Consider the following 24,566-nt stretch of genomic DNA (forward strand, 5'->3'; position numbering starts at 1 on the left):
ACAGCTGTCTAAATGTTAAACAAACTCCAAACACCTCCCCCCCCCATGTTGAATGAACTCACGACACTGATGAAATCAAAGAGGATCTATATATAAGAGGGTTATTTTTTCAGACACTGTCAATCTGCAGCATAACACAGAGTGAAGCCACAGTTATAATAAATTTCTGTGTTCTTTGGAGTAAATTATGAGTTTTTAAGATTAATTCATGGCTCTTGATCAAGAAACAATATAGCTCATCTTTGGCTTGTTGCTGTGCACATCTGAAAAGCAACTGTAAAGAAGGCTTTCTCATTAACCTTCTGTCTTCCTGCTAGCGTGGATATACAATGGGAATAGTTTTCCTTCCACAGGTCATAAAGGTTTTTCTACATTTTCTTCTTTTTAAAAATTAAGTTACTCATAACATTATTGTGGCTAAAATAGGCAAGCAGAGTTAAAGTGACTTTAGAAACATGCTACAGTTCTGCTTGTGCAGAGATTATAAATGCATAGTCCAACTCTTAAATCAATTTTGTTCTTATTAGAATCATAGAATCACAGAAAGGTTTGGGTTGGAAGGGACTTTAAAGACCATTTAGTCCAACTCCCCTGCTGTGGGTGGGACCACCTTCCACTAGACCAGGTTGCTCAAAGCCCCATCCAACCTGGCCTTGAACACTGCCAGGGAGGGGGCAGCGACAGCTTCTTGGGGCAACCTGTTCCAGTGTCTCACCACCCTCACAGTCAAGGATTTCTGCCTAATATCTAGTCTAAACCTACCCTCTTCCAGTTTGAAACTGTCAGCCCTTGCCTACCACTACAGTCCCTGATAAAAAGTCCCTCCTCATCTTTCCTGTAGGCCCCCTTGAAGTACTGGAAGGCCGCTACAAGGTCTCCTCGGAGCCTTCTCTTCCCCAGGCTGAACAATCCAAACTTTCTCAGCCTCTCCTCATAGCAGAGGTTCTCCAGTCCCCTGATCATCTTCGTGGCCTACTCTGGGCCCACCCAAGCAGGCCAATGTCTCATGCTGGGGGCCCCAGAGCTGGACATAGCACTGTGGGTGGGGTCTCACCAGAGCAGAGTAGAGGGGCAGAATCACCTTCCTCAACCTGCTTTAGCTGTTAGCATTAACTAAAAAAGTTAAAACTGAAGGGTAGTGGGTTGTTCTGCAAAAGCTGAAAAAAGAGCTTTGCTTGAAAAAAAGCACCAAAACAGGAGCTTTGGACCTACTAGTATAAATCTTTGATCGTTGCCTGGAACATATTCTGAGTTTATAATAGAACAGGATGTTTAATTCTCTTTTACTTTCCCAGAAAAGCAGATAAATCACTACCTGGTCATTCCTGCACTTACAGCTTTATCTTAAAAGCCAACCTGTCTCAGATATGGAGATGACAGATAGTGTATTCCTCACAGCCACAGGAATGAAAACAGTCTGTCTTGGAGTGCAGACATGATCTCCCAATCTGTTAGGATGGCGCTGTGCCTGCTACCAATGTTGTATCCTAGTGTTTCTGATTACAGTCACCACTGACCAGATTAGGGATGTAAAAGTCTGAAGAACGTAACTGACACACCACTGGCAAGAAGCAGCTTTTTCCGGTTACAGTGGCGTAACAGGAGTCACCAATTCTTTAGCACGAGAGCCAGGCACTGGGACTTACACATCGCCCTTTCTTTCGCCTCCATGACCCCACACTAACATAGTTTTTCTTTGGGTTAGAGGCCATTAGGTGTTTGTTTATTTCTTTGTTTGTTTGTTTTCCAGAGATTTCCCAGTGCTACCATTCTTAATACTTGAAGAAACATTCTTATAATCGAACATTTCTAAATTATTTTTCTTTACGCTCTCATTTTTCTTTACAGTCTAATTTTTCATTAGGACCATGAGTGAAAGTCATGATGTGCTTTCAGGGCTGGGAGTGGGGGAAGAATGAAAAGCAAATTGGGAGCTACCAGACTGCAGTACAGCCGACAAATGTATTTTATGAATACAACACCAAGGACAAATAATACAAAGCTCTTACTTGTGCGCACAGTGAGAAGCTGGCAGAAAGCTTAAGGGTCATGAAGGCAAACAATTTAAGAGCAAACTGTTTTACTGCCTTTTATTGTAACTCTCTGAACAGGATGTTTCAGCCAAAGAAACTATTGTCCTTATGGAAGTAAGACAGACATACAGGTGTACGGAACACGTCAGCATTTTTATAATGAACAAGCAGAATATATTTGCAAATATCACCACCCAGCAACCACAAATTAATACAGCTGGAAAACACGGGAGAGTTCATTTAATTTTAACTAGGCTTCCAGTCGTACAGAACAAACAACAAAATTCCAGATTCTACAGGAAAGCCATAAACTAGAGAATTTTTTTAAAGGCTGATTCCTGATCAGAAGCTCTTGAGCATGCATGGTCCAAAGTATCAGACTTTAAACAAGTCTCCTTAAAATGTCACACCACATTTGCTGGGGATTCAGATTTGAAAATCAAATTTTGATTTGTTTGCTCAGAGAATGATGACAGGACAGACACTGCTTTGTGAACACTATTATGCAGTTTACATAGACACATCCATACTTTCAAATTGGTGTTACATCTGGGTTAAATACTGTTACAATTGTCCCAGGCCAAGTAAAAATAACTTGTAACATAAACAAAGGTAGTATCTCTGTGCACAGAATTGATCTGCTGACAGTTGCCTTGTGAGAATTGTCTTGCGAGCGTTATAAAAGCTATAGTTCTTCAGAAATTGTAGCTATTTTCTCTATGAAAGGTATATTTGCAGCTAGGAGCTCCCGCAATGCTTTAGCCTAAAAGCTATGTTCTTGAGATTTCAGGATTGATCCTTCAAGGACAGGTAGTCAGAAGAAGGGGCTTTTTTTTAAGACTAGCAGCTCTGTCAGAATCCTCTGTACATTTCCTATGGACTTAATCCAATTGAATAAATTAAAAAGACTTCTGTTTGCTTAACGGAAATGAGACAAGACATAATTTATACCCTTGGTGTGGAAGACAGTCCCTGGCTTTCTATCCAACACAAAACTATTTGAAACCAGGGAAGGTCACTGTAGTGAAAGAACGGTGTCTCCTGCAATGAAGAAGTTGTTTATACTGTTTAAGAAAGATGGACAGAGACTTGACAGAGAATCTGCCTTTAAAATTTAAGACCACAGCTATTAAAACCGGGCCTTTTAGTACTCTTTCATACTGCATCTAAATTTCCTACAATCTTTGCTCCTAAGTGAAGAATTCACCCAAGATGACCATTGCTTTGCCTAAGAATAGGGAAAGGAAAGGAGACAAACTGCCCTCCTCAGAGTAGCTGTTATCAGACAGCCAGATGGCAAATGACATGCCAGAATTTACAGGAAAGTGTCCAGTGCAGATCATTAATTCAAATACAGCCTCTACACACCAAACACCATTAAAATGTCACTACTAAGGACACTGAGAGCCAAGGCACCAACAAAACATGTTTCATGCAAGGATTTCTGTGACCATAATGAATTATCAAAAATTGTTCCCAAATGCAGCACGGAAAAGTTATGGAATGAGTAGATTGCTATATGTGATAATTACGGAAAACACAAGTAACCTTCAACTGCAATATATCTCTATATATTTTAAATATATACACAATAAATGATGTTTCACTAAATTGTATCCGTTTCACAAAATATTTTTTTTGTTCACAAAAAAATATTTCTTTTTAAAAGAAAACCATGGACCAGATCCTTGACTGGTAGCGTACCTCGCTCAGGTGGTGTATTTCACTGCACTATACTAATCTCTGTCCAAAGAGAAAAACTACGTGAGGGCTTTTCATTCATTAATTAGGAAGACTGTATCTTCTGTGGTGGGACACAACTGGTATATGGAACTTGCAGAGCCTTCACAAGCACAACTTTATTTTCTTTTTTTAAATACAGTGTTGTTAGAGAAGTGGTTTTGTTAAAGAAGTGTTCTCAACATCTTACTGTTACAGGGAAGGACGGTTGTCAAAATGGGAGATCTAAGACCCTAATGAACATCATTGCTCTGGTGGTTGCACATGTGCTAACTAGTTCTTCTGGTTCACTTACCAGTAACTCAATTGTCTGGTATCAACTTGATCCCACCAGTCCCTTTCAATGGTGTTCTTCAGAAATCAAGATTTAGCATTGGGAAGGCTTGCAAAGTATCTAGCAAACCGAAATGTAGGTACTTTCGTGTTACAGAAGTCTTTTCCATCATCATAGGAAATACAGTCACATCTCAGCTGGAACAATAGTGTTTTAATGATGTAAACTAATTTCATGTTGATTTCAAAGCTAGAAGCAGAGAAAAAAACCCTTTTTTTCAGTGGGAGGTGAGTTTGGGTGGTCAGAATGCACCTGGCCAAAAGGAGACACTGTCTGATCTCCCAGCCTAGCCTTTCACAAAATTTGCCTCACTGGATCTATTTGAAAAGAACTGGAAACATGCATCTGTTAACTCTGTGCTGTCAGGAAGATGTTACACTCGCTCTTTGACGTCACTTGCAGTGACTGATAATGAAAATTGATGGTGATTCATAAAGACGTCTCCTTTCCTAAGAATACTGGAACAGCAGTTTGCGTAATCCTGAGATTTGCTTAATTAAGGAACAGCCCCAGCACTGTTTTATTTGATCATAGTTCCTGTCTCTTGTCTTCACCTCCCTCTCCCTCCCAGCTGCGCCACAAGTGCCTTTCATTAGTATGGCCCTAATAAGAAGCTTCACTCAAAAAGAAAGCTGAGAGTGGGAAGGTAGGCACTGAGGTGTGGCTGGTGATCTAAAAATTGAAAGGAGCAGGGAGTGGAAATGTATCAGAGAGGGGTGAGAAGTCGAGACAGTCCTGTTTGCTGTCAGCAAAATGAGAAGATGAAGAGAGGGCCCAGTGGCAGCATGGGCACTGTGCTATCATGGCTGGCTCCAGAGACGGAGGGATTCACACAGGTGAGGAATATGCCTAGAGCTTAATGTCTCTGCTCACTTCTGATGAGACATGACCATAATTTTCAATATTTTGAAGCATTTTCTGCTTGAAACCTCAGAATCATCCAACTTCATTGTTTTGAAATACTCTTCTGCACAAAGATTTTTGAAGAATGTTAGAGAAATGAGTAAATACTATCATCTGTAACAGACATTTGACAGATGAGACACTGAAGCTGTATTTAACATAATCTCCTATAGGTCTCCCAGTTTCTGAACAAGGCAGCCTCTGAATCAGGAGAAAGCACACAGGGAAATAGCATGGGGAAGCATATCGCTGCCTTCCAGGTGACCTTGGAGTTTTAAATCAGGAAGCAAGCAAGGAACCTCAGATTTCATCCAGCTCCATGTTTTATTTATTATGATATTGCAGCAGCACTCAGGGCCCCAGCTATGCATCAGAAACCCATTATGCTATCTAGCATAACAAACAGACAAGACTTCAAACACCCCTTATTTATCAGCAGTGATGTTTTAAGACTACTTTGCCTAGCAAGATAAGATTTGTTGTGGAAGGGGGGGGGGGGGGGGGGGGGGGGGGGCGGCCGGTAATTTCTCATCCAGATGGTATAATGGCTTTCCCAGAATGACTCAGGGTGCTGGAGCCAGAGGCGGGACAGAGCGCAGCCAGGCCCCCACGCACACAGGACAGGGTGCCAGGGAGAGTTTCCAGCATTAACTATGTTATTTTTTGGTTAAGCAGATACGATGCCTTGAGCTATATAGATCCGAGCGACGGGAGGAACAAATCGCCGAGGAGAAAAGGCAACACCGGGTTTGAAAAATAAAATTACTGAACCAGGTGGGCTTGTGGCCGAGAGCTACGAGTAACGACTGCGGTGCAGTTACGCATGGAAACGTGGCCGAGCGCCTCACGGGCGGGTCAGCCCCGGCTTCTCCCCTGCCTGCGCACCCATCCCTCAGCCGCCACGCGCCCCTCCGGACCGGGCTGGTTCTCTCGCCCCCCGCCTGCCGCCACCTTCCCCCACCCACTTCGGGGCGCGCCCGGAGGGAGGGGCGCGGCCGGACTTGTTTCTCGGCGGAGCGATGCCGCGGCCTCGGTACCGCCTCCCGCCCGCCCCGCCGGAGGCGGAGGGTTACGGGGCGCAGTGCCGCGCCCGCGCAGGCGGTGTGGGCTCCTTCTGCTCCTGCGGCCGGTCCGTCGGCGCCGTGCCCGCGCTCCGCTCCCTTTCGCTCCTGCCGCCCCCCTCCTCCCTCAGCATCGCCACCTCGCCTCGCTCTCCCTGCGCCCTCCGCTCCCTCCGCTCCCTCTTCCCGGCGTGGTGGGGCTGCGTCTTCTCGTCGACTTGCCCCTCAGCCTGGAGGCTCCCAATATGAACAGCGTCGTCTGCGCTGAGAGGCACCAGGTACGGCGGGGCGGCGGCGGGCCCCAGCGGGACGTCCCGAGCGGCCGGCCCAGACGCGGCCCGCGCCGGCAGCGAGGGGAAGGGCGGCGGCATGAGGGGACGGCCAGCGACCATGAGGCCGGGGGCGGCGGCCCCGCTGCTCTTTGTTACCCGCTCGGCGCTGGCGCGGGGGGTGGCGGCGGCGGCGGCCCGGGGCTGCGGGCGGAGCGGGCCCCGCGGTGGCGGCCGGGCCCGTCGCACCGTGCCCTCCCCGCGCCCTCGGCTGGAGGAACAGGAGCTCCTCTGGCTCTGCGGCTTTTCGTTGCTTATTTGGAGGCCGTTTCTCAAAGGCTGACCAAATCGCGAAGTTGCGGTGCTCATCGAGGCGAAGTTGTGTAAATGGCCTGGGTGGCCTGAGGTCGATTCCCTCACGGCTGCCGGCCCTCGTCCCGCGGGGGGTTGCCGCGGCTGGGGACGAGGGAGGCGGCAGCGCTGCCGGGGCCCCGCACGGGCACCAGCGGCTGGTGGGAATGTCGGGTACCCCCAGCCCGGAAAATCAGATGTTCCCGACACGGGTAGGTATTGTTCCAAGGTCAGGCGTTGCCTGCGCGCCCTTCCAAGCACCACGCTGGCAATCGCGTAGTGGCACCTTTCTTAAACGCTTTATGGTAAGCGGGGGAAAAATAGAATCGCTGAAATCCTGCACTTTGAAGAAAATAGCCGTTTCGGCTGAAGAACATGTGTTGACAGCTGGTTGCCAGTATCATGACCCTCCCTGTCATCTATTCCAGTTCTAGGAAACAGGAGATAATATAATGAAAACAGGTTTTGTCAGTCCACATTAGTGCTTCTGGAGAAAGGTGATGAGTATGAATGGATGAGAAGGGCTTTTGAGGGGGGCGGGGGTGGGGGGAAAAGACAAGTACGGTATGTTCTGCCTGTATGAACAAATTTCTAGCAGCTTTTTAGAGTTTTTCAGTGATGCTTCAAAGTAGAAAATATCTTTTCATTGGCAGCTTCCCTGTTCCTTCACCCAGGATTCCTATAGACATAAATTCTGAATTGGTTACAATTTCATGCAGGGTGGAAAAAAAGTGAGAGGTGAGGTGCCAGAGTTAGTTACTAGGGAGAAGGATAGCAATATTGAGCAGTGATAGACTAGTGGAAATTCAGTATCATGTCACTCCCCTTATTTGTCGTGGTTTGTGAAGGGGAGGGGTTTTTTGTTTCCAGTGATGGGTGTGTAGGCACCACGTTTATACTCTTCTGTCAGGGATTTACAAAATAAGAAACCAAGCAGGATGTGGTGCTTCAGTGATGAGATTGGTTTAATTTTAGAAAGCGGATTTTGTAGCCACAAGCCTAACTCCTGGAGCACAGGATGCAACAGTCAGGGAATACTTTCCAGTTAGGAAATGGTACTTTGGCTACTGTGAATAGGTCTGACTTTATTTTCCTCAGCTTGAATTCTTAAGGAGCAGGAGAGTAAGAAAGGCAAAAATGCCCAGAATGGGGGGTGGGAGACAGTTACACACAAACAAAACCACCAGTTTGCTGATTATGTGGCTTATGTTTGAAGAACTGTGGGAGGCGTTAGTAGAAAAAAGAAACCCATGGGGGGGGGGGGGGGGGGGGGGGGGGAAGAACTCAGATTTTTAAGGGACTGCATGTGAGGCAGAAAGTAGAAAAAGAGGTGTAGATAAAGACTATGACAACAACAACAAAGAGTATCACGTGGAAAAGAAGAGGAAACGCAGTCTGGAGAGGGAATGCAATGACCGCTCGGTGAAACAGTATATCAAAAGCATGGGGGTATAGCACTGGAAGCAGTACTAAATGGGCAGCTGGTGTGCTACAGCTGAGAGTTGTGGTTGAAAGAGCAGTAACATTCAAGCATAAAACCTGCTTTTCATAAATTTTTTAAGTCTACATATATAAGTATGTGTTTGAAAGAGCTCTCTAGGCTTGCTGTCTGTCGAGGACAGTCCAAGTATTACATCTTCTTGGACTATGTGTAAAAGACTTTGGAAAATGTCCATAGTACTTTTTCCTTCCCCTTCAATTCTTAACCAGTGATAACAAATACTCTCTCCCTCCCTTCTCACTGTTGGGGTGGGAGCACAACAGAGGTTGATTTACAGTGAAATAGAATGATTTTGTTTGCAAGTTGTAGTTATCAATGAAACTAAACCTTTAGTGGAAAGCAACTGAAACATGAATATGCAAAATAAAATCAATATAAATCCTGTGAATGTTATTTTAAATCACTGGTATAAACAAGTTGAGCCTGTTTAGTGGTGTAAAATAAGTTGGTTTATGTCTTGGTCCGTGATGTTTTGCCCAAATGCAAACTCAGATGTGAATAGATCATGTGTTTTTACCATAAATTAATGCTAATGTGTGAAAGAAAATTTTTGAGGACATCTGGTTGTGTCTTCTGAAAGTAATGGACTATGAGTAGTTGTAGGTGTGACCTACATATCTTCTGAACTGGCTGTGAAAAGCCGAAAAGCCTAAAGCAACTAAAAAGCATCAACTGTGGTGCTAAATTCCAGTTTTGTTTCACTGTACCAACAGGTGTCAATCAAGTGTCCATCATTATACCAACAAGTATTGACTTTTAATCAAGAGATTAAAAAGTGTCTCTCACAAATTAATGTTTTACTTGTGAATTGAAGAGGTAGTACCTTAATCTGACAAAAACGTTTGTGCAAAATTGGCACAAAGCAAGGGCTTTATGTAGTTTTTTATTGAAATACTGCACATGGAAATTACCAATGGACTATACTAAAGGTGAGAGTTCTCAGATAGGAGGAAAAATAAATATTACTTGTGTTGGTAGGTGGACAAGGTGACTTTTGCCTCAGTAGGTGGCTCTGGGACCTATTGTCTTGGTACCACACCTGAGACCACAGCTCCTACAGCCCCTGAAAGTGGCTCAGCAGTGGAGAGTCCTAGGGCACAGTAATGTTTTTTAGATCTCAGAGAAATTCAACAGTATTGAATTGCAGCAGGTTTTTTAAATGGTAGAATGTTTTCTGCAGTGAACAACTGTTTGGAAAAAGATTTGGGTTGAACAGATCCTACATTTTAAACAAAATTAACAATTTAAAGTGTATTAATTATGACATTTATTTGCTCTTGTAACTGAGCTAATCGTATTTCAGTAGTACGTGTATTTGCAAGAATCGTATAAGAGGATAGCATAGTGAAGGGTGACTTAGTATCATTGTTACTTGGTGTATTTAAGAAGAGTTGTCCTTTAAACATATATACAGTGAAATGGAAAGATGAGTTACAGGGGGGAAATTTCTCTTCTGGAAGCCAGTTACATGCAGTGAATTTATCTCTGAGTGTATTATGAGCCATGACTCGTTCATGGTCCAGTGGTACATATATTCAGCAAACTAAAATCTCAGTCTGTGTATAACAGTAAGTGTTTAGGAAACACAATTATTAGAACACAGTTATGTTTAACTAGAGCAACTGGATGGACATTTGAGTGCTGGCATTCCTCTACTTGGGTGCAGCCATGCCATTGAAACATGCCATGTGAATGCTTTATGGCTTCTGACCTGTCTCAGTCCTCTGCAGTAGTACACGTAGAATGATCCACTCTTGATCAAAGGTGGTGCCTCTGGGCTCAACACTAGTTATCAGTTTTTGATGTTAAAACTAGAACAGAAATCCAGAGTTTATATATCACTCTTGTATTTTGCTTTGGTTTAAAAATAAGTGGAGTAAATAGGCCTGCTCTCAAATGGAATGTATTGTTCCCATTCTGGAATGCTAATTCTGTAGCTTTAACATATTTGAATAATTGCATTTTGATGGAGCTTGAAAAGTGATCATTTCAGAGGCATCAGACTTCATACTTTACCTGGCTGACAGTCCTCTGTGAACATCATGCTTGGTTTTAAAAATTCAAAATACTGGAAGATTACCAAAAAAGCCACTGACAGCTCTTGATGTGGTGAGCTAGAAGGGAGTAGAAGCAAGAGGGGCAGGGGGGAAGGTAATTACAAAGCTATTTGGATGCTTAAAATAAGTTAAGAAAGAAATTTGTTTGCAGTACCTGTTTATAATCTTTAATGCAGAAAATTCATCGTTCCTGGCTTTTAGTTGAATTTTGGCTGATTGATTAGCTTTTGTTCTAGCAGTAGTGTACCAAACCAAAAAGAAGGCAGAAAGTAATGCATATGCTTGTGCTATTTACTGCCGTTTTGACTACTAATATTAGCCATGGTTCTAACGCAACAGTATTGAAACTTTGTGGCAATAATTAAGACATCGAAATTTCTAAATATTCAGATTGGACAGTTCATTAAATGAAAAATGTGTGAGTTTGCCTTCATGCACAAAGGAGGACTTTACAAGACAAATCTTCCATTCAGTCCAGAATTACTTTGGATATCCTTTATAGGTCTTGAAGGTCGTAAGCAAGTACATCAAGCAAAGTTAAAACACTGCACTTGAAGTAAAGTTCTTCCGTTACAGCAGAACATGCCAAAACATGCCCAGAGATGTAAACTGAGTGAGGATGATTCTGGACTTTAGTTGAAATTGTTTGAATAATTGACGTGTAACTTGAGATCTCCCCAAAGCCTCAGTACTGGTAATTAACAGTAATCCCAATGAATATTGGATGGGGGAATGCATAATGTGATGCGAGAGCAGACCAGTAGCCTGTTTGAAATGTGGTAGCAATTATAGGTTTAATTTGCTTTGATAATTACAGACCTCTACTCAGTTAACAACAGAACTTCTTTGAGACATCTGGCAGTTGAGAAAAAGCTGGTTTAAAACAACTGTGAGCAAAATGTATAATCTGATATGTGATGTGTCGCTTTCTGCTCAGAATCAAGCAGCTGGTGACTGGGTTGGTCCAAGCCTTTTCACCAAAATGGTCTGATGCTGAACTGACCACCCATTGCAACTCCTGCAACTCCAAGCTTGACCCCCTTGAGTTTCCTTTTTAGGTGCCTCCTATAGTTTGCATTTGGCCAGGTAAGTCTGGCCATCATGTCTGGATAATTCCTATGACAGAAATGGAAGATTTAACATCTGAAATGTTAAAGTCAGAGGTCTCTTGGTGATAATTCTCTTGTACGTTCGTGGATAGTCTTGGTGAACCATAACGTCTAATAGATTCTTATAACTTTCTGTGTAAGCTAATTCAGTGCAATTTGTGTTGGAATAATACCTCTGCATCTTTGAGCAACAGAATATTTCAGCTGAGGCCAATCTTTGGGGAAAGTGTGGACCTCAGACTGCTTCTGTTTCTGAGAAGTGAAATATTTTGATTGCTTTAGAAACTGAAATGGTTATACCAGATGTACCAACAAGACAAGTGTTGACTTCCCAATGCAATAATATTTGGTAAATAGAGCTTGGTTTCGGTTTCATAACTTGCCTGTAGGATTATAAAAGGAACATACATCTAATCTTCGAGGTTTTTTCCTGGCAAAGTGTGCTGACATTAAAATACATTGTAGAAAGTTGTAGTTCTCCCTGCGTTCGGGGGTACTATGTTACAGACAGATGCCACTGCTGCTCTGGAGCAGTTATTTCCTTCTTTAAATGGATGTGGTTGTGTCTGTTCTAGCAGCCAGACTTAATTAACATTAATTCTTTCTACTCGGTTGTCTGCTGGCTGAAATATTCTGTCTTGGGGGTTTCCAGAAGTTGTTACGGATTGAAGCAGTTTTCCTGTGGAGCTGGTATGTTGTGGGATAATGCCCCCTGCCGCTCTTGAGAATCAGCCTTGCTCTTGAGCTGCTGATCTACTTAGAGGCCAGGGGAGGTACAGTTCCTGCCAAAATGATCCTGTGTGTAAGCGCTGGCCAGGCAATAGGGTTGTGGGCCTCTCTTGCCTACAACATAGATGACTTAATTTTTAACAAGGAGAAATGAGCTGCACCTATTTTTAGGAAACCAGATTCCCAATGTGGCCTTTAATCTGTAGATACAAATATAGTTTTGGAACTGCAGCGGGGAACTCAAGTGGATGAAGTGATCGATGTTTTCCTGAGGTGGCATCAGGGTCATGGAAAGTTCCAGCGTGGGTGTTTGTTGCTTTTTCCCTCCCCGCTGCTGCTCCTCCTCCTCTTCTCCCCTCCCCATAAAAGTCCAGCATAAACAGCCCATCCACATGCTGAATCCCAACGAAGCTACCCCAGTCTGCAGAGCCAGTGCAGAACTTGACCAGAACATCACAGATTCTGTTTGCAGGATAGCAAAGAGACTTTTTATCAAAGAAAGCTATTGAAAGAGCAATTTCTGACTTTGATTTTTTTTGGAAGTAGCAGAGACTGAAGACATGCCTAGTCATTTCAAACATGTCCTGAATCCATCTTCAGTCCATTTTAGGCATTCAGTAGAAGAAGGGTATAAGTAGAAGAGTACAGGAAAAGCAAAAGGTAGGAAGCATCTGGAGTGGTTCTTCTTTAAAATTTAGTCATTTTTGTTGTGTTACTTAAGCGTTACCTACTTGTATGAGCAAGCAATAAACATCTAGATATACAAAGTGCTGAAGGTTAGAGTTGGTGAGGAATTGTCTACAAATGAGACTCAGCTGTTGTAACTTTTTCTCTAAGCACTAATTCAGCCACTTTCTTGTCTCTGTGGGTATAAAAACTGATGTGGTTGACTTTTTGTTAGGCATGAAAATTAGTGTTAATAGGGAGTTTTTCAGGCTTTCTTTTTGCTAAGAAAAGCTTGTTTGTTTGGGTCAGGAACTTCTGCTTTAAGACCCTGTTAAAGTTTCGTCTGAAATACATGATGGTGCTATCTGTTGTCCTTACTTGATAACTTCCCCTTTATTGCAGATTATGATGCATGATTATCACAGAAGAAATTCATGTCTATAGCTCTTAAGGACTTTATTACATCATCTTCAAGCCTGATAGTTTTGGAATCCATATTTCAGCTGCAAAGACACGTTTGCGTTTCAACAAACATCTTCCCTGTCAGAAGACACTGAAACTGGAGTGCTCTGTTTTAACACAGTGATACCATTGGATTATTTTAAGATCTCCCAGTTAAAAATTTACAGTAAGATATCCACTAGGTAAGTTGATATTCTTAGCTGTGTATACAATAGTTAATACTCTTGCTGAAATTCTGCAGCTTTAAAACTTTGCTGTCCTTTTTTTAATAAAACACAACAAATGAAAGTGTATACAAATGGATAATAATCTTTGTAAGTGAGAATATTGTTGCCAGTTCAGGGTCAAATGCTTTCAGTAGTAAGTGAATTTAAAATAAACAAATTAACACTAGAAGTATTTTATGTGTGGCTTGCTGATTTTATTATTGAATTTTTCTGTCCACTTTTTCTCTTTTCATGGTTTTCTTGTTTAGTCTGATCTTCAGAATTTTCTTAAACTTCAGATGGAAATATGAATTGTTGCTGGTAACATTAGTAGTATCCCACATGTTATTTTCTCTGAAATTGTCGAGGAAGGTATACTTTTCAAATGTTAGCAGCTCAAACTTACAAATTTGATTATTTTTTTTAAACTATTACTTCAAATTCGTTAGGTCACCTCAGGGTCATATTTTAGTATTCTTAATTAGCTTTCTGTTTGGGAAGCAGACTTTTCCTAAAAGTGTTTAGCAAAAAAAAAAAAAAAAAAAAATCAATTAGATGAGCTATAAAATAGCTTCCAAATTCAAAAGTTAGTTTCCTAAATTTTTTTTCCAGTCTTAGTCCAATTTGCCTGGGGTGCTATGTTTGTATATCTTCAGGTGAAGTTATTTTAACTTCATGATGACATAAAATACATGGTTGTTGTTCAAATGTATTTAATTCTGTATGTTTTATCGATGCTAATGTTCTTCCGTGACTTCTAGCTGCTCTGAAATATTTGAGACATTACTCAAAATTAAACAAAAAAGTATTTCTGGAGCTGTTTTACTTTACTAGTTACTTTAAATTCTTAGTTCTTATTTTTCAATGTAGCAGGCTTTTGGGTCTGTGCAAAAAATGAAGCTGACCGGTGTAACAGATTTCATGCAGTGAGCAAAGATGAATCTACCAAACCAAATCTTTATAGAGGGGAATAAAGCTTCTTGTGTAATCCAGTGGTTTCCAACTTGCCGCCACAAAGCGAGCACAGGTTCAGCATGTAGTTGTGGAGTTGGTGCCTGTTGAAATGATGGGGATAAATTAAAAGTTGTGGCCTTAATCTCTGAAAATCATTAATCCAGTCGATCTGAAGGATTGTTGTCAGCATGTACTCATCAGCCGTAGTGGTCTTCTGGGCCTTTTTTTGAGACGGATTTTTTTAAATTCCCTATGGATGTTTACTTGCAAACAACGTGTTAATAGTACTTATATACTGAAGCAAAATGTTGTATCTCTAAAGTTTATATGTTTCTGTTTTCAGCCAGACCAACACCAAAATGATTCCTAATGGATATTTGATGTTTGAAGATGAAAACTTCATCGAGTCATCTGTTGCCAAACTAAATGCCTTACGTAAAAGTGGTCAGTTCTGTGATGTCCGTCTGCAGGTACCTTTTTTCTGTCCGAGTAGGATGGTTGAATGCGGTGGATTTTTTACACTGTGTAATGCTTTGTGCCTCATTGATTGTGAGGCATTAGAGTTTGGAATCTGATTTTTCTGAAAAATGCATACACACAAAAAAACAACCATCCAAAAAAACCACAACAGATATACTTTGAGAGAAGTGATGGTAACTTTTTTTTTTCAGCTGACATAAATCGGAGACTATAGATTTGAAAATTGATTTGTTAATTTGAACTACGACATTCACTTGGATAGGTCTTTATACTATTGTAATACAAATGTACTTTAAAAAAAATTCTTACCAGCATATGGATTTCTTATTTGTGTTTTAAATAAAGGTATGTGGACACGAGATGTTGGCGCACCGAGCCGTGTTAGCTTGCTGCAGTCCCTACCTGTTTGAAATCTTTAATAGTGATAGTGATTCTCATGGAATTTCCCATGTTAAATTTGATGATCTCAATCCAGAGGCTGTTGAAGTTCTGTTGAATTATGCCTATACTGCTCAGTAAGTATCTTTCATGGAAACTAGAGAAAAGTAGACTTTAATTAAAAAAGAAAATCAAAATAATAAAGATAAATGTCTGTCTTTAATAGGTTAAAAGCTGATAAAGAACTGGTGAAAGATGTATACTCTGCAGCAAAGAAATTGAAGATGGAGAGAGTTAAGCAGGTACAGTTCTCAGCTCTTCTGGAAGTCCATTCTGCTTTCTCAGGCTGATAGCATTATGCTTTTTGGTGTTAATGAGACAAAAAATCATGATTCTGTGGAAAAACTGCCCAGCAGATAAGCTTCTTTAGGTGATCGTTAGCATTGTATTGATTTGAGTGACATCAATACGTATTGCTTCCACTTGGTTATCTTTGTACTGAAGGGTTCTCTGAAGTTTTTTGTATTTGTGCACCCACATAAGCAAAACAGCTTCTGAATCAGAGCTATTTACTTACCTTCAGATGCATGGAAGCAGTGGTGTGCTTGGTTGTGTTGGGGGGGCACAATTAAACCTGTAAATCTGTGGCAGTGGTATGTGGAAAAAAGAAAAATCCACACACTCCTGAATGTAAGTTTGGTAGCACTTGATTTTAGAAATACTTCTCTTGCCACAATTGGGGATACCTTTGACAAGGGTATTAGGGTTCTTTATAATCACCTGACTGCAGATAAGCAGTTTTGAATAGGCATTCAATAGGAAAGCATGGGGTCAATGTATATGTGAGTAGCTTTCAAATGTGTGTGACTTAATATATGCATATTCCTATGGAAGGCAACATTTTGTTTACAGCTCTAGCGTGGGGGGGATGACAACAGACAGTCAGTCACTATTCTGCAGTTAGAAAACAGCTGTTGCTGTTTTCTATGTTGGGAGGGATAATATAAACATATAAAGATCTTGTCTACTTGTAAACTAAGATGCAGCCTTTTTTCTTAAAAGGTTTGTGGTGACTATTTGCTGTCCAAGATGGATGTTCAGAGTTGCATCTCTTACCGAAACTTTGCAAGTTGTATGGGAGACTCACGTTTGTTGAACAAGATCGATAGCTACATTCAGGAACATCTTTTACAAATTTCAGAACAGGAAGAATTTCTCAAACTTCCACGGTTAAAGGTTAGCTTAAGTTTGTGGACTTCCTTCTGGTATATGATTTCAAAAAGCAACCCAAGGAGCAACTATTACGACTTCCTATTTGGGAGTAGGAAAACTTGGATTCTTACCAATGATGTGAAAATTCTAGATCTGTATAATATTCATACTACTGTGAACCTTACTGTAGTGAATACATACTCTCATCCTTTCTAAGCGTAAAAGATAACTGCAGTTGTACAGTTGGGTACAGTTCTGAATGTGCTTCCTAATTTCAGTGGCATAGGCTGAAAGCTCCTCATAGGTGGCATCTTCTGGCTCTGTGGTAAAGTGAGAGTAATGCTCACTACGTAAAGTACAGTATGCTACCAACACAAGGCTAATACCTGTAGAGTAAATCATCCTTTTCTCTTCTAATTCAAGCTTGAAGTAATGCTGGAAGACAATGTTGGCCTACCCAGCAATGGCAAATTGTACACAAAGGTAATCAACTGGGTACAGCGCAGCATCTGGGAGAATGGAGACAGCCTGGAAGATCTAATGGAAGAGGTTAGTCTTTAAGAAAATGGGATTAAACATTTAAAAAAAGAAGTCAATATGAAGGATGATCCCATTTTTCTTTTAATTTTTTTTATTTTTCACTTTTTTAACTGTGACCCTAAAGAATTTAAATTTTACTGTAGGTACCCCTAAGCTGAGAAACTGGGGGGGTGTTCAGGTGAGCTGAATGAACTGTTCAGTCTGGTCTTCCGCTTTCCTTTTTTTGCTCAGTATGTGCTGTATAGTAACCTCAAAGTGGCGTGTAACTTGCTGTAGAATTGGGGAGGTGGTACGGAAACTTGCCATAGATTCTTGATGTTTTCCTTTGCAGGTTTTGCTTGTAAATGCAAAGTAGGTAAAAGCTTCTAATGGTTGTTCCTCCCCGTTGGTTTATCTCCCCATAGGTTTATTAACAAAACTAGGATACCAAGGCTGAAGAACCAAGAAGAAACCTCAAGTGTATTGACACGTACAGAAGCAGCAGTCCTGCCCCAGTTCTCCTAAGAAAATCCGCTGTGGGCAGAGAACGATGATGATGATTTAATGGTGTTTACTTACTCCTTTACAGGATACATTATTTTGAAAGTTGTGTGTTATTAAATGGCTTTACTCATGAATACTAATACTGGATGTAGCCTGGGCAGTGTTTAATGGAAAAATTAGTGGGGAGTCTAAATTTTTAATTGGCTGGAGAAAATGGACTTTACAAAAACCCATGAAACATCAAAATTTTCCAAGTTTGTTATTACAAGAACGATAGATCTTCGGAAACACTTGTATAGGCAAAAATACCTGTTGATGCTGTCATATATTCTCAAGTGTGTATTTCCTCTTGGAAAAAACTCATTTTAAAAGCTTTGATCATGTTGAAATTCAGATGCATTTCATTGAAACAGTTGCATCTGATGTTTAGATGTGGACAACAGTTTCCTCCAGAACTTAAATTTGTGTTGTCTTCCCTTATTCCCATACCTTTCTTTTGGAGTCCACTGTTGGCTTCTCTTAACTTCTTTTGGTCAAGATAAATATGTGTATTTTTCAAAGCAGAAAACTTGTTTGCGGGGATAACGAAAATGCTTGCATGAGATTGTGAATTTGTGTAATTCTGCAAATTAATATGCCTCTTGCCTGTCTAATGTTTCTGTGCTGGAAAAACAGTAGAAGTCCTTGGAAAACGAAGATTTCTTTCAAGCTGAGAAAGTAAGGAACCTTCATCCCGTGTTTGAAGATTGCCACCATGACATCTGCTTCCTTTTAGTTTTGTCATTCTGCTAGATTGAGATGAGATGACGAGAAGTATGCTGGCGACTGCCTTTTGTAATCTGCCTGTAGCTAAGTAGCAATGGAGACAGTAGCCACATGGGTATTCTGTTGTTGTTTTTGCAGGTTCAAACGCTGTACTACTCAGCTGATCACAAGCTGCTTGATGGAAATCTGCTAGATGGACAGGCTGAGGTGTATGGCAGTGATGATGACCACATTCAGTTTGTGCAGGTACAAATTGCAGACAGTCTCAGGTAACCCCAGATAGACTGGAGCAGTCTACAGCACACCTGAAGTCTTGTGTACTGTTAGCAGAGAAAGCTTTAATGGAGAAAGAGGTGACGAGACAGTATCTTTCTCAAAGCTGCTGGAGGTGATGATTTAGCCTCTGCTTCTTGGTTTTGGCCACACTGACTCTAAGCCTTTGCAAAACAGAGTGCTTTAGGTTTGACTTAAATCTTGGGCTGTAGAAGAAAGAAGAGGTAGAAAAGCAGTCAGCTGTAGCAAGTCAGCTGTAGCTTTGTAGAGATACTCAAGAGACTGCAAAGAATCACGGACTGCTTGGCTTGCAGTGGAGAATACATCTGTTAAATTTTGGCACAGAAAGAGATTCCAGACATAAGTTCTAATCCTTCAGCTCTCAGTGTCCTTTTCTTTTGTTCAGCTGCACTGGTAATGTGCAAGAGAGATTTTAAAAAGCAGCAGTAGATAACTCCTGATCTAGAGAGAGCTGATGCTTTGACTGTGTACAGATCAGTCTTGTGCTTCTTGAGATTTTTTATTTTTTTTTTTAGTTCTAGCCAGATACAATCATTCTCAACTCCTGAAAAACGGATGGCTTAGCACAGTGGCTTTTTAAGAAACAAAGAATAAAAAAGGGCTAATAGATGTAAATTATCGATTGCTTTATACAAATTAAGATTGAAATTCGCTGAGTTAGAAGCAAATATATTGTAATATTTTAACTTTAACAGTGGAATGTGCTGATACAAAAGTATACTTCTTGAAATTTTTAGCTAATGTTTATGTAAAACACTTAACATTCTGGAACGTGGATTTTAGAAGTGAAAAGAGAGGAAAAAATGAAAAGCCAGCTAATTTTCCAGTTTTCTTAATTGTTTTTAGTAAGCCTTCACAGACTTCACCACCTTTGGATACTACTCTTTGTAATACTTAGAAGCTGAGAGGTGAACATTCAAAAAGTTCATTTTCAGAAATCAGGATGAGTTCTCAACTTTTTCTTTATTTAAATCCTTTCTGATAATAGGAATTGCCAACTTTAGACATTCTAAAGAGTTGAGAGAAGAAACACCAGAAAACCCATAGATGACAGTCTTGGGAAAACTGTAAATTTTAAATTTTTGGATTACAAAAGTTTGTAATTTCTGTAACTGTCGAGGCAATTTAAGGATAAGAGAATAAGCTCTTAATTGGATGAAGATTCAGAAATAACAAAAATGCTCTCTAGAAATGAAGTGATTTCTGAGTATAGCAATCAAACTCCTCTGTGTAAGGTTAGCTATGAGTTAGATGATGTATTTCAGAAATCTTGACAGTTTCCATAGAGATTAGACTCCAGGGAATTGTGCAAGCATCACAAACTTGGTACTGTGGTCATAAACTTTGCTGCTCAACAGAATAGACAGAATATTATTTTATATGGTTCTTATGATTCAGAAAAAGCCTCAGCTCCCCAGCCAACTGTGCAATGTAATCTGAAATGTGAAATTTGGGGGGTTTTATTAATCAAGCAAAATAATGTAAGCTACAGTATAAATCTAATTGAAGAAAAGAAAGCAGAAATCTCCTGTTAGTGGGAAATATCAAGGGAATAAAATCCAAGAAACAGCTAATGGGAGCACAGAGAGGAACTGAGGCAAAATTAATTTGTCTTCAGGGAATGAAGAGAACAGATAATTCACTTCCAAATAGTATTATATAATTAACTCAAGTTCCAGAAGCAGAGCTTGCGAGTGAGGCTTCCAGTTTGTAGATTCTCTCCGGGTGGAGGTAGGTTTTTCCTTACATTTGAAAATCCTGCTAGTAAGGCATGCTCTTTTTGAGGAATTTGAAATGATTTCTAGTCAGACACCAGCAGTATAAAGCTGCAGTCACAGGGTGAAATGAGTACCAAGAGAAGATGCAGGGTGGTTTTTGGCTACTGTTGCTGAGTAGGCAGGATGTTCTGTTGAAAATGTAGGTGTGCTGTGTATGATGCTCTGCAGAGGTGGTAGACTGTGTTCTCTTGAATAGCTATGTATTAGCTCAGAGAAGCAGAGGTAGAAGGAGGTATAGTCTCTGGCTAGGTTTCTGTAGCTGCCTTTTGATTTTGCAGAAGAAGCCACCACGTGAGAATGATCACAAGCAGATTAGTAGCAGCTCCTCTGGAAGTCTTTCTCCAAATGCTACTGTTCAGAGTCCTAAACACGAGTGGAAAATCATTGCTTCAGAGAAAACTTCAAGTGAGTAACTGGGGCAGGGTTTGTCTAAAAGATGCACATGGTATCGTGTACCTATTGCCTCCCACTCCCTGGGGATTTCCTTCATCATCTGTAAGCAATGCAGAAGTGCTTTTTCTTACTGATGATGCAAGTCAAGTAATTGGCCCAGTAATTTGTGGGATGTTTCTAATGTAACTGGGGCCAAACTGGGATCACTTGCATCTTGATTCCTTATCAACAGGGCCATCCCATATCCCATGCTGTGTATAATTTAGCCAGAAAGTCCTAAGGAGATAGGCAGTCTCTAAGTAATTAACAGAGCTATTTGCTGTGTGTGTGCGAGGAGCCTTTCTCCCAGCACGTCTTTAAATTGCAGCCTTATGTCCTTTGAGCACTAATGTTAATAATCTAAAACTCGTATTTTTCAGTAACGAGGCTAACACTTGGATCCAGTAACCAGAAACAATAAAGTTTTCACACTTGTAAGGGGAGAAGCATAATCAGAAGAGCCTAGTCGGCATTCCCTTAAATTCACTTAGTATTTTATTATATTGGCCGTCTCTCCTTTTCTCCTGGCGACAGGTAACACCTACCTGTGTCTTGCTGTTCTGGATGGTGTGCTGTGCGTGATATTCCTGCATGGCCGTAACAGCCCTCAGAGCTCTCCCACAAGCACACCACGGCTGCTGAAGAGCCTGAGTTTTGAGCTTCAACCAAGTGATATCATAGAGAAGCCCATGTCTCCAATGCAGTATGCTCGGTCTGGGCTGGGCACGGCTGAACTTAACGGCAAGCTGATCGCAGCAGGTAAAGGAGAGAGTAACAGTTCTTTAAACAACCCGCTCGGTTGCGAGCGGGAGGGCACAGTGGCTGCTTAACTCTGTGCACTGTGTTAGAGCTGGTGTTCGTCAGCATCAAAGCAGTTGGTCTTTGGAAACGTGGTGTCATCTGACCTTTTGCTTTTAGGTGGATATAACAGAGAGGAGTGTTTGCGCACAGTGGAATGCTACGATCCGCAAAAGGACACTTGGACTTTCATTGCACCGATGAGAACACCAAGAGCTCGGTTCCAGATGGCAGTTTTAATGGTGTGTGGTGGGTGGAGATCAGATGAAATGTGACGTTATGTAAATGTAGGACAAACTTTACAAAACAGTAGCAGAAGTTGCGTAACTGTAGTTACACAGTTACTAAAGTGCTAATGATTTGAATTGTTATATGTGAAGCAGGTATTTATTTTTTTCCATCTAGGGGCAGCTGTATGTTGTGGGTGGGTCAAACGGTCACTCGGATGACTTGAGCTGTGGAGAAATGTATGAGCCAGAAATAGATGACTGGACTCCTGTTCCGGAGCTGAGAACCAATCGCTGCAATGCAGGTAACACATCTGCAGGTGATTGTTTGGGTTTTTTAAAAATTTATTCATTTATTAGCTTGTTTACTTATTCTTTCCTATATGAATAGGAGTATGTGCCCTGAATGGAAAACTGTACATTGTTGGTGGTTCAGATCCTTATGGCCAAAAGGGACTTAAGAACTGTGATGTGTTTGATCCCATAACAAAATCCTGGACAAGCTGTGCTCCCCTTAATATCCGTAAGTTTGCTGTGTAGTTTGGGAGAGGGGGAAAAGGGTGATTGCAAAACTGCAGGTTTAAAACCAAACAAAAAAGCTGTTTGTATTTCAGCTGCTGTGGCATACTGTTGGTGTGTGACTTAGGTGCTGGGCTGTAACTCCTGGCGTTTGGTTGCAGGGAGACATCAGTCTGCAGTGTGTGAGCTGGGTGGATATTTATACATAATTGGAGGAGCAGAATCGTGGAACTGCCTGAATAGTGTGGAGCGTTACAATCCAGAGAACAACACCTGGACCCTGATTGCACCCATGAACGTGGCTCGACGAGGAGCTGGAGTGGCCGTTCATGACGGTAGGCTTCCACAGGCATAAGCAGCTTCCTGTGCTTGATGAGTTTTTCATGTTAAGCTCCAATGCGAGCAGAGTACAAAGCTGTGTTCCTTCTTCAGGGAGGAAACAATACAGTAAGAACCTGGCTATGCCTCCAATTTTCAGTTAAGAACTGTAACCAGAAAAATCAAAAAATCTTATTTTGGGGCATTTGCCCCCACCTCTTTCTTACGAAAACATCACTGTGCAGCTTCAAGAGCTGCATCTGTTTGAATCTGGACTCTGCAATAATTCCTAGTCAGCTCTTATGATCAAGAGCCTCAAAGCAGGTCAATACTGTAACTTCAGACTGTGAATAAGGCAAAGGTTTCCGACAGAAAACCTCAAGTTCCTTCCCTTTGCCTTAGTTTGCCTCCCTAGAGAGGAGGCTGGGTTTGGCGACACAGCTGGTGCTTAGCAGTGAAGCATTCACTTTGTTTCCTTTTGGTAGGAAAGCTCTTTGTTGGTGGTGGCTTTGATGGCTCTCATGCAGTGAGCTGCGTGGAGATGTACGACCCTGCTAAGAATGAGTGGAAGATGATGGGAAGCATGACTACTCCGAGGAGCAATGCCGGGATTACCACGGTGTCAAACACTATTTATGCAGTTGGGGGGTTTGATGGCAATGAATTCTTGAACACAGTTGAAGTCTACAATCCAGAGTCAAATGAATGGAGCCCCTACACAAAAATTTACAAGTTTTAAGTGAATTAAAATCCCTTTTCAAACTAACAGGCTTAGTGATGTAATTGTGTTTTAGTAGAGGTACACATGTGAATAGGGTTGGGGAGGGCAGAGATGTTGCCAACAGCAACACAGAGCTTTTGCATATTGCATATTAATGTGCTGTACATATTTGTTTTGGAAAGAATATCAAGATGAAGGGTTTTTTTGTGTATTTTAGAACTTTGTTTTAGGGTTTTTTTAAGGTTTTTGAAGATAATGCAAGAGAGACTAGACTGGGCATATCATTTCAGGAGCTTCCCCCAGTGTTTGTTTTGTCACTTTGCACATTAAATGACTTTTCCTGTAGGATGTGTTCTTGGGGCAGGAAGTGTAAAGGTTATGGGGGATAATTTTTTTTCATCAGGCCTTGTTTTCCTTCAGTAACTGGAACAATCTGTAACAAGAAGCCTTATTTAAATAGATATAATGGCTATTTTTTTTATTAAAAAAAGCTGACATGCCTGCCAATACCTTATCTTTTATGATTGCCTTTTTATAACAGTTTTTATATACTCAACAGAGTATTTTATCTGTTGAGATGAAAATGGCAGATAAATGGTTATGGAAGCAAAGAGACAACCTTGGAGTTCATAGCGACTGAGTGGAACAACCGGTTTACCACCGTAGGTGAGCTTCTGAGCTTTTGCCTCTGCCGCAGTAGTGTAACTTAGTCTGCAACACATCCATTAGAGCTGAATGGAGTTTCTGAACATAACATAGCTGTGACTTTCTAGGGTAGGAAAATTATTTTGGCTCCAAGTATTTTGACAAAAATGCAGAGGGTGCTTTCTGTACAGCAGTTTTGTTACTATGGGTGAGCTAACCTTTGTAAAACAACAACTTCAGCGTGGGGGTTTTCTCGTGGTTTTTAAACTCTTGCCCGTTGGCAACAAAAATGTATTCATCTGATTAGTAACTGTCTTAAGTTTATTTTTCTAATATTACAAGCTGAAAGTGTGATAGAACACACAACTTGATTTTGTATGTGCTCATAGTACTATGTTTTAGTTCACTTTCTCTATTCATATGGATAAATGTTGGTTAGGATGACTTGGTGTCTAATGTGTAGTGCTGCACATCTAACTAACTCCTGGTGCCAAAACTAGCACTGACTGCTTGCTGCTGATGCAAACACATTAAAGGTACCTTGTGGGAAATCCTTGCACCACAGGATGGCTGTGATGTGTCTTTGTGTCCTTTTCTTTCA

The 24,566-nt window shown here is 41.2% G+C and overlaps 1 protein-coding gene across 1 annotated transcript; it reads left to right on the plus strand.

Moving 5' to 3' along the window:
• Positions 1 to 6,191: 6,191 nt before the first annotated feature.
• IVNS1ABP (influenza virus NS1A binding protein) lies at positions 6,192 to 24,529 on the plus strand. Its single transcript, XM_086463402.1, has 15 exons — positions 6,192 to 6,349; positions 13,156 to 13,397; positions 14,719 to 14,845; positions 15,201 to 15,370; positions 15,460 to 15,535; positions 16,296 to 16,469; positions 16,869 to 16,994; positions 18,372 to 18,479; positions 20,584 to 20,710; positions 21,272 to 21,496; positions 21,656 to 21,777; positions 21,941 to 22,067; positions 22,154 to 22,285; positions 22,443 to 22,616; positions 23,085 to 24,529. The coding sequence occupies exons 3-15, from the start codon at positions 14,735 to 14,737 to the stop codon at positions 23,336 to 23,338; spliced, it is 1,926 nt and encodes a 641-aa protein (XP_086319528.1). The 5' UTR covers positions 6,192 to 6,349; positions 13,156 to 13,397; positions 14,719 to 14,734; the 3' UTR covers positions 23,339 to 24,529.
• The last annotated feature ends 37 nt before the right edge of the window (positions 24,530 to 24,566 follow it).

The sequence above is a fragment of the Leptosomus discolor genome, chromosome 3, assembly GCF_034619465.1.
Source record: "Leptosomus discolor isolate bLepDis1 chromosome 3, bLepDis1.hap2, whole genome shotgun sequence".
In the NCBI taxonomy this organism is placed as follows: domain Eukaryota; kingdom Metazoa; phylum Chordata; class Aves; order Leptosomiformes; family Leptosomidae; genus Leptosomus; species Leptosomus discolor.

Bases quoted from the DNA above. Each gene is read 5' to 3' on its own strand.
- IVNS1ABP (XM_086463402.1), top strand. From the start codon at position 14,735: ATGATTCCTAATGGATATTTGATGTTTGAAGATGAAAACTTCATCGAG. The intron at 15,371-15,459 runs GTAAGTATCTTT...TGTCTTTAATAG, and splicing joins AATTATGCCTATACTGCTCA to GTTAAAAGCTGATAAAGAAC. The intron at 22,286-22,442 runs GTAAGTTTGCTG...GTTTGGTTGCAG, and splicing joins CTGTGCTCCCCTTAATATCC to GGAGACATCAGTCTGCAGTG.